At 41.2% G+C, this 10,219-nt stretch overlaps 1 protein-coding gene across 2 annotated transcripts; it reads left to right on the forward strand.

Moving 5' to 3' along the window:
* Positions 1–516: 516 nt before the first annotated feature.
* On the forward strand, positions 517–7,440 carry LOC133488351 (TLE family member 5-like). Of its 2 annotated transcripts, none has more exons than XM_061796095.1 (7): positions 517–941; positions 2,234–2,334; positions 2,874–2,937; positions 3,013–3,057; positions 3,130–3,192; positions 4,490–4,564; positions 5,674–7,440. In XM_061796095.1, the coding sequence occupies exons 1-7, from the start codon at positions 915–917 to the stop codon at positions 5,938–5,940; spliced, it is 642 nt and encodes a 213-aa protein (XP_061652079.1). In that variant the 5' UTR covers positions 517–914; the 3' UTR covers positions 5,941–7,440. The 2 variants fall into 2 exon arrangements, with proteins under 2 accessions (XP_061652079.1, XP_061652080.1); XM_061796096.1 differs by having other exon boundaries at positions 520–941; positions 2,237–2,334.
* The last annotated feature ends 2,779 nt before the right edge of the window (positions 7,441–10,219 follow it).

Below are 10,219 nucleotides of genomic sequence, written 5' to 3' on the forward strand. Positions count from 1 at the left end.
TTTGTACATCAAAATCCCCCCCCCCCCCCCCAAAAAAAATTTTTTTTGGTTAAATATCACTTTTTTTCTTTGATGAATTAATGTTATGGAGTCTGTACATCTAATTATCCCTCTCTGCTTATCTGTATCCATCCATTTGTGCAGTCATCATCCATCTATCCATCATCTATCACCTATCCATATACGTATCTATTACTCTAGCTGTCATCTGTCCACCTATCTATCCATCCCTCCTTATCTATCCATCTATCTATCTATCATTAATCTAACAACAGCTAGCCGATCATACGTCCAATTACCCATGTGTAGGCATAGAGTTAATGTGTGCGGGGAGGCAGGGGTGGTGTGGACGGCCCTTCTGGAGGCCGACGTATGGGGGCCAAGAATTTGGTGCTACGACCCTGCCTACAGCATCTTGCAACTGCGGCCTAAATTGGCTTCAGTACATCTTTTCACCACGGGGGCGCTGTCGGGAAGAAAACACCACAGAAGAAGACTGGAAACAGGAGAGTCCTGGGCGGGCGCGTGCGTTATTTAGAATCCCACTCGTGTTCTAGGCAGGGCAGCTAATGTGTATCCAGTCAGGCTTTCCCGTGGGGAGGCGTAACGTTAATACAAAAAAACCCCAAAAACTCATTCTTTTGTAAAGCCTTTTTTTTTTTTTAATATTTTAAATCTACTGTTTAAGCGTCTCTTGTCGCAAAGAAGGTGTCGGTGAGCGTGAGTCGATTTAACGCTAAACGAGCGTTCCTCTCCAACGATGACAGGGTACAAAGTGCGAACAGCAATCATTTAAAAGTCACATATCCGGGAACGCGTTTGCTTCAACCGGATAGCTAGCTCGCTCGGGGCTCGACGCGACGGAGAGGGACTCCTCGGCGAGCGAGCGACGCTACTGCTAGCTTGCTGCTGACATGATGTTTCCTCAATCCAGGCACTCGGTGAGTCGTTGTTCGTCAAAGTCGCTCGGCTAGCGCGGCTATGCTAAAATGTGCTAATTCGCGCTAGCATGCTCGCTAGCTGACGCCGCAGGTCAAAAACGGCGTCTTTCCCCACCAATGCCTGGCGTGGCGTCCTCGCCTCTTTGTGCCACTTACGTCCACGTAACGGTAACATCCCCCGTTGAAACGTGTGTTAGCTCGCCAACTCGTGAGTGTGTGTACGCGTCAGCCTGGCCTAGCCTAATCTCGGTCACTGTACTGGATCTGCTAGCCGATGTGAACAAACAGCCACCATTCCCATACAGTTGGTACTTATCGTTCATTTGTGAGCGTCTAAGCGCAATAACACACTGAAATATGTCTTTAAGTTATTATTCTGCTACTTTGGTCCTCGTTAAACGTGCATATTTCCCAACAGATTCAATTCATTGCAACGTCAAAATCAGAATGAGAAATGATCACCTCATTCCTGACATTCGGGAAACTATTTGTACATGACCCAAATTCCCACTTTCCCCAGAATTTCACATTTGCCGTAAAAAGAAAAATCCAATTGAAATGAATGAGACATTTTACTACAAAAAAAAAAGCAAAACATGCTGATCACGCCTATGTACGACGGTGGTTCAAGTGGAAAGGTCTTTGCCACTTTCAGGCATGTTTTGTTCGAACTCAAGGGAGTTCGTCTTTGGAGGTTCCGCTGTATTTATTCTCATGTACGATTTTTACTTATTTTATTTTTAGATACATTTTTCAAGATTTTTTTACATGAATTTAAAAAATCTTTTTCAAATTTTTTTTTCTTTTCTTAAAAGTATCCTTTTACTTGTGAATATGAAATACTTTTTACATTAAATATAAATAATGTTTCCTTATAATTCTGGAAAATATTTGTACCAAAATAGTTTTTTTTTCTTTCACAAAAGCAAGTCTGTCTAGATAGTCTGTCATCCAGGTCACGGTAATCGGTTGAATCGAGCTAACTGGACTTTTCATGTTTGTTGATGACTAAAAAGTAAATTTTTCTTCTCCTCACCAGAATTTTTTAAAATCTTTTATATAAAATGGTGTTTCTACCTTCTTTTAAAGATTTTTTAAGACTTCCTTTGAATTCTGGGGGGATAATTTTTTTTTTCTCTAATTCTGGGGGGGGGGGGGTTGTTACCCTAAGTAATTATATAGTTATTTTTTTGTATTTGTATGTTTGCTGGCAAAGCGGCCTTTTAACTGAGTGGTAAATGTTGTGTATTTTTTTTTGGCCTCGCTAAAGTCTTTTGTCATGATTTTGTCAGCAGGCGTCGGCTCAGTCCGGACAAGCTCTCAAGTTCACCACCTCTGACTCATGTGATCGCATCAAAGATGAGTTCCAGTTCCTTCAAGCACAATACCACAGGTAACACACAAAAAACCTTTACAAGTTACCTATAATTAGGACTCCTTTCCCTCATAAACTTGCTATTCTCCTAAAAGTATGCATTTTTCTTGTGACTATTTGAGCCATTAAATAAATGGCTCAAAGTGCATTCCCCCCCCACTTCACTCAAGAGGCAATCTATTTAAAGCTCCCACATAATTCAAATTTTGGCACAAAGCAAAAAAAAAAAAAATACGACCAAGCAACGGCTCGTAACTCCAAAACACTTGAGTTGGGGAACTCTTAAATCAAGGTACCACTGTGATATATTTCTTCTAAATAAACACATTCACAGCTTTTTTTTTACTTAACCTGACTTGTTATACTCTTCATAAAATTCTTGCAAGAAAAAAAAAAAAATCTCCCTTGGTTCCGTGTAAAAGGCAAAGACGTGCTAACCACGCAGCCATTTTATGCTATCTTCATCCGAAAGAGTCTGTTTATTACTATTAAGTTTTTCCAGTAAGTTGTCGTCGTCGTTCGTAATATTTATTTTTTTACTGGTGTGTGTTGTCTAGTCTCAAGTTGGAATGTGACAAGCTGGCGTCGGAAAAGTCTGAGATGCAGCGTCACTACATCATGGTGAGACTATGAATAAGAAGTCAATTTGGATCACACCTGACGTATTAACAGATGTGTGTCTTATGTGTGTTTCAGTATTACGAAATGTCATACGGATTGAACATTGAAATGCACAAACAGGTAAACATTCTGAATATTCTTTCATGTAGTTGTTGTGTTCTCATTTTTGGCACTTTCTTGTTTCCTACTCAGGCAGAAATAGTCAAGAGACTTAACGGCATTTGCGCTCAGGTGCTGCCATACCTGTCGCAGGAGGTAAATGCGCCGCATGTACACTGGTTCTGTGTGTGTGTGTGTGTGCGTGTGGGCAGCGTGCATGCTTTAGTCAAACCTTTTAAAAAGTCGTACTATTATGATGGCTGTAGGGCTGCAACTATCAAATATTTTACTGATTATTCTATCAATTAATCAAGTAGTCGGATAAAAATAAATTTTTCATTATCGAAGTCAACACTTAGTGCAGTGAAGGGTAGTTATTTTTGTCCCTACATTGTGACTTTGAATATGTATGGCTTTAAAAATAACTCCAATTGTAATGACGGGGTTTTATGATATCTTTCGATGTAGGTAACATAAGAATAACATCCATCCATCCATTTTCTACCGCTTATCCGAGGTCGGGTCGCGGGGGCAGTAGATTTAGCAGGGGCGCCCAGACTTCCCTCTCCCCAGCCACTTCATCCAGCTCTTCCGGCGCATTTCCAGGCCAGCCGAAGGACGTAGTCTCTCCAGCGTGTCCTGGGTCGTCCCCGGGGTCTCCTCCCGGTGGGACGTACCCTCACCAGGGAGGCGTCCGGGAGGGATCTGAATCAGATGCCCCAGCCACCTCATCTGGCTCCTCTCAATGCGGAGGAGCAGCGGCTCTATTCTGAGATCTTCCCGGATGACCGAGAGCTTCTCGCCCTATCTCTAAGGGAGAGCCCGGACACCCTGCGGAGGAAACTCATTTCGGCCGCTTGTATCCGGGATCTCGTTCTTTCGGTCACAACTTACAGCTTGTGACCATAGGTGAGGATAGGAACGTAGATCGACCGCTAAATTGAGAGCTTCGCCTTTCGGCTTAGCTCCTTCTATACCACAACGGACCGATACAAAGTCCGCATCACTGCAGATGCCGCACCGATCCGCCTGTCGATCTCCCGTTCCATTCTTCCCTCACTCACTCACACATTTAATTTTATTTTAATGGGATTCAAATTATTAATATTAAACGGTCAAGCATTTCAGAAAAGCATTATCATTAGAGAAAACATAACCAAAAAGAAATTAATGATGGTTGTTATTCAGTCATCAGTCATATTTATATTTAAAAAAAAAAAAAAAAAAAAAGTTTTCCTGTGAATTTTGAAAGAAAAAAATTCCGGGAGGTAAAAACATTTTTTACATGCATATATCTTTCCATCAAGCGACTTAGCTTTTTTACTAAAATTAAATTCTTTGGTGTCTGAAAAAAGTCCATCCTTTCACATTATAATTTTTTTTCTCATTAAGTTGAGAAAAAAAACACGTGTACAGATTTTTTTTTTCTTGTAAAATTGTGTGGTTGTTTCAGCACCAGCAGCAAGTCATGGGCGCCATCGAGAGAGCCAAGCAGGTCACGCCCCCTGAGATGAACTCCATCATACGGGTTAGTCACGTTGTAACTCTTTTAAAGTTGAATAAATAATGAGTGAAATGACCATTTTTGTCAAACCCTTTTTTTTTTTTTTTTTTTTTTTTTTTTTTTTTTAGCTTTCCAAAAAATATTTTCCTCCTAAAATTACAACTTTATGATTTTAATTAGAATAAAGAGTCTTGGAAAATTGAGCTATTTAAAATAAAATGATAAATTTTCTCTTAAGTTTTTACTTTTTGTTCACATAAAGCGGCAACTTTTGCGGAGTTAAATAACATCAAGCCGTGATCTTTAACTCTCACGGTCCGCAGCCCGGTGGCTGCGGACCGTGAGAGTGAAGCTGCTGGGATGAGAATCGTCCATTCTCCATACCACTTGTCCTGTTCAAGGTCGCGGGGTGCTGGAGCCTATTGCAGCTGACTTTGGGCGAAAGGCGGACTACGTCCTGAACTGGTCGCCTTTCAGTCACAGGCCACATAAAGACGCAGACAACCATTCGCACTCACATTCACGCCGACACTGAGTGGGAACTGAAGCCGCGCTGTCTGCATCACAGTCAGGCAAATGCACCACTACACCATCAGTGACGGGATGAGAATCAGCACCACCAAATCTGAGGCCACGGTCCTCAGTCGGAAAAGCGTGGCGTGCCCTTTCCGGGTCAGGGAGGAGATCCTGCCCCGAGTGGGGTCTTGTTCACAAGTGAGCGGGAGATCGACCGGCTTCGTATCGGTCTGTCGTGGTGGTGGTGGTGGAGGAGGAGCTGAGCCAAAAGGCAAAGCTCTCAATTTACCGGTCGATCTACCTTCCTACTCACCTGTGGTCACGAGCTGTGGGTCGTGACCGAAAGAACTCCTTAGCACTCCTTAGCACCTGTTCCCCAAATTAGTTCAGGGGTTACGCTCTACGAAACCACTGAATTTATTCACATTCTCATGTTTTTTTTTTATAATTACAATTTTATTTTTCTTCATTAAAAAGATGTTTGAAAAAAAATTTCAATGGGAAAAATTGATTTGCTCTCTGAGTAGGTGAGTTCCGAGCTGGGTCACAGAACAAATCCAAGTGGTACGTGACGGTACTACTGATGTGTGATCTCCATTGTCCTCCTGTGTGTGCAGCAACAGCTCCAGGTGCAGCACCTGTCCCAGCTCCAGGGCCTGGCTCTCCCGGTGGCTCCTCTCCCTCTGGGCCTGACTCCGCCCAGCCTGCCGGCCGCCTCGTCCGGCTCGGGCCTGCTGTCTCTGTCCTCCATCCTGGCCAACTACTCCCACGGCCAGGCCGCCCAAGCCGCCAAGGACGAGAAGGTCCGCGGGGACGCCGCCCAGGCCCAAGCCCAAGCCGACAGGCCGCCGCCCAGGCCCGACGACGGCGACAAGTCCGACTAGACGACGGCAGGTAAAGGCTGGAAAACGAAGGCGGCGGAAGAACGCAGACTGTTTGTTCTCATTCGACATAATGTGTACATATTCACGCTTGTAATGTACAAGTGTAAAAACGAAAAAATAAAGCGTAGAAGGGTAAATGTTACTTTTTACTTTCATTCCTCCTTCACCTGTAACGGCATAAATCAAAGTGGAGTCCGCTCGCCTCTAATGACACGCTTAACGGAGACAAACCAACTAACCCTTTGTCACTTTTGACGAAACACCATTTTTTTCCTGTTCCTTTTGCAAGTGGCTGACCAACCACTGGCCTGTCCGCGTACCTCAATCCCATCCAAAGACATTTGAGTCCATTCAAACATTTATCTGAAAAAGAAGAAATTAACTCTTGTGCGGGCACACTACAGTAGACGGCGCGACTGTGTGACTGAGTTGGTGGATGAGTCTGCATGTGTGTTGGAAAGTTAGTTTGACGGTGTTTGAGAAAAGTGTGTGTGTGTCCGCACGTGCGTGGTAGAGGTGTGTGTGCAAGCGAGAGAAAGTGAAAGTCTGAGTATGCGAGCACACGTGTTTGTAAAAATGAAAACATTTTTGGTTTCTTCTCTTTTTGCACCTTTTTGTCTATGTCCGTATGCTCGCTGCAGCCCCTCCCTCCCACCCGCCTGTTGGCCCACTCTTCATCAGGCAAACTTGAAATGGAGTTTTCAAAAAATTGTCGTATTACATTTTGAGTCTTGTCAAATTGAACATTTTCACATCAAATAAGTCAAATATGCAAGGCTTGTCTGTCGCCATTGTGGAGGTAGAACTGACGTCTCCACTTTGGGCCAACAGGGGGCGGCGGATGAACTGTCATTGGCTTTTGGAATGATGTCACACTGAGTTCAGCGAGCTTTGACTTAAAAACACTTGGGAAGCTTTAAAAAAAAAAAAAAAAAAACACTTATACATTTTTTTTTAATTTAGTTTTTATTTTGTGTATTTTTCATTTTACTGTATTTTTAATTCTATTTTTAGTATTTTATTTTGTATATTTTTTTCCGTAAAAGCACTTAAGTGTCGTCTGTGTGTTCTGATAACGTTAATGATAGTAATAATCATCTTTTGTGTGCGTTTGTTTACTGTGAAGGGCCAATTTGTATACATATGAATATATCAATATACATATTTTTAAAGCATTTTTTGTACGTTCCAAAGCTGCTTTTTAACATGTGTATCATGAAGAGCAAGTGTGTGTGTGTGTGTGTGTGTGTGTGTGTACGCGCGCGCATCATTCTTTTCTTTTTTCTTTTGTCCAAGTTCTGCAAGTCGTTTTCTCACTTTGTGATTTTTTTTTTAATCCTCTTGTGCAAAATTAGTGGAAAACAACAAACCATGTCTAAGTGAATATTTGAAAGAAAGCAAGAGTGTACTACGCTAACAAAGACAAGAAGGAATGCATGGCGCTTTTAGCAGTAAGGGAGCTTTTCTGGTGCCTTACAAATAAATGTGATTGGAACACTCGCACTGTCTTTATTTTACCTCTCAAATGAAAAGATGAAATTTTATTGAAAAAGGAAGTCATATGTTGGAAAATAACTGAAAAAAACAGGGTTAGGGTTTCAAGTAGGGGTTTAAATCAGGGTTAGGATTTCAAAGTAGGGTTTCAATTTCGCTTTCTACAGGGTTAAGTTTTCAATGTAGGGTCAAGATAAGGTTACGGTTTGACAGTAGGGTTTCAAATCAGGTTTAAGGTTTCAAAATGGGTTTTGGGTTTCAAAGTAGGGCTTCAAATCAGGGTTATGGTTTCAAATTAACGTTTCAAGACTGGGTTAGGGTTTCATATCAGAGTTAAGGTTTCAAGACAGGGTTAGGGTTTCAATTTGAGTTTCTATACAGGGTTAATGTTTCAAAGTAGGGCTTCAAATCAGATATGGTTTCAAATTAAGGTTTCAAGACAGGGTTTCAAATCAGGGCTAAGGTTTCAAGACAGGGTTACTGTTTCAATTAGAGTTTCTATACAGGGTTACGGTTTCAAAATAGGGCCCCTTCAAATCAGGGTTAGGGTTTCAAATTAAGGTTTCAAGGCAGGGTTAGTGTTTCAAAGAACAGTTTCAAGACAGGGTTAGGGTTTCAGATAAGGATTTCAAGATAGGGTTACGGTTTCACAGCAGGGTTTATCAGGGTTAGGGTTTCAAGAGAGTTATGGTTTCACGGTAGGGTTTTAAGTCAGGGTTAGGGTTTCAAAACAGCATTATGGTTTCAAATTAGGCTTTCAAGGTAGGGGTTAGGATTTTAATTGGGTTTTCTATACACAGTTAAGGTTCCAAAGTAGGGTTTCAAATCAGGGTTAGGGTTTCAAATTAAAGTTTCAAGGCAAGGTTAGGGTTGTAAATTAGGGTTGCAAGACTGTTACGGTTTCAAAAGACCTTTAGGGTTTCAAGGCAGTCAAACCCTCCCTGGGGGCTCGGCTTGTAGCACCAAACAGAGCACCTGCATTCGCATGTATACAATGTGTATAATTCCATCCAACTTTGCAACTCCCACACATTTAAAGGCAATTATGTATTTAAAAAAAAAGGCGCTTCAAATTTAGCTCTGTTTAATTTTGGTCAGGGATATTTTTTTTATTAGTTTTTCTACTGTTTTGTATTGAAATGCAATTAAATGCGTTTTTCCAGAGTTAACAATATTCCTGTCTCTGTCAATTATTTGATTCAGTCTCCACTGAAATGCTTTTAAACTATGTTGCCTTTTAGGACAAATACTGTATTATGATTAAAATGGGATTAATTGCGATTAATTAAATACAAGGCCTCTAACTAATTTGATGATTTTTAAAAATAGAGTCCCACCCATAATTTTCAATTGAGTTATGCAGGTTATAGTTCACATTAATGGAGCAAAAAGTTTAGAAATTCTTCATCTTGGTCAATTTTCTTTTCCCTATTACAAAAGCCTGGCATTTTAACAGGGTTGTGTAGACTTTTTATATCCACTGTATATGGCGCGGGTAGTGGCAGCTCCACCCCTAAAAGAAGCCAAAATCACCACAGCAAGAAATATGCTGTAAAATAATGTCTCAAATTCTTGATCTTTGGAGTATTTTGACAAAAGCATACCACTGACAAATGTGCAATTTTTTTAAATCCTGGGGGGGGGGGGGGGGGGGGACATACTTGTGTATCCTTTATAAAGAAAAAAAAAAAAAAGGCATTTGAAAACGCTGAGTCACAGTTGAGACATTCAGAAGTAACAAGCACAGGCAGCAACAGGTCCCCACACGAGGACGGCATCACTTCAGAGTCCAGAGCGCAACGAAAGCACAAGAATCGCTGTTATGGAAAAACAACCCAAAAACATTTGTGCGCAAGAAGGAAAGAAGTTTCCATGTCTTCAAAAGGCAGGAAGGAACTGGATTTGTGCACACAAAAGCGTTCCAGTTTGCGAGGCCGCGAGGGAACATTTTTCAACGCCATGAAAACGCCTCCGAAGCGTCAATTCAAGTCCTTTTTTTGCTTTGTTTGTTACTCTGCTGACGCAACGTTCAGCCCTGGAAAAGCGACCAAAGTAGCCAGAACAATGTCCCATGCTTTCTCTTGAACATCACAATTCTTTAAAGGGGAACTAAATCCCGACAATTTGAAAGCAATAATACATTGTATGTGACAGCGCTAGTCAAAGCACACTCCTCTGATTAATATTGCATTTGTGGAATAAGAATTAAATGGATTAATTAATTTTCGTAAGGGGCCGCCATGTTGGTCAAAATCACTACGAGCTGCAGAGCGGAAGTGACATCGAAGCTACAGTAGAGTTTCCTGCTGTGCTAATACAGCGGGCCATTGAATTGTCAGCTGACAGAGCATTGAACTCAACTGTTCTTTTCTTTTCCCATTATCGAAAGTATTGTTCAAAAATAGCCTATTTATATTAGCCTATCATATTTTAACTACACAAGTAACTTTCAGTAAAGATTACAGTATTAAGAAACTGAAGATGACCGTAACAGCTGCAAGTGCAAAAATAAATATCTTGTACAGATCTCTTCTTAGCAAAGTGCAACATCAAAAGTTTGTCGTCCTTATAGGAAACAAAGGATACAAACAAAAAACGACCACAATTTTAAGTCCAAATTATGCTATGGCAGAGAGCGATGGATTTAACCATTGCATCCTGTGTGGACACTACAGCTCAGATGGAAAACATGCAGCAGCCATTAGAGGAAGGGGAGAGATTGCAAAAAAAGTCTCGTAAAATATCTTTTTTCTTGGAATTAATGAGTTGATTCTGATAAAATGAC

Source organism: Phyllopteryx taeniolatus, chromosome 13, assembly GCF_024500385.1.
Source record: "Phyllopteryx taeniolatus isolate TA_2022b chromosome 13, UOR_Ptae_1.2, whole genome shotgun sequence".
NCBI lineage: Eukaryota > Metazoa > Chordata > Actinopteri > Syngnathiformes > Syngnathidae > Phyllopteryx > Phyllopteryx taeniolatus.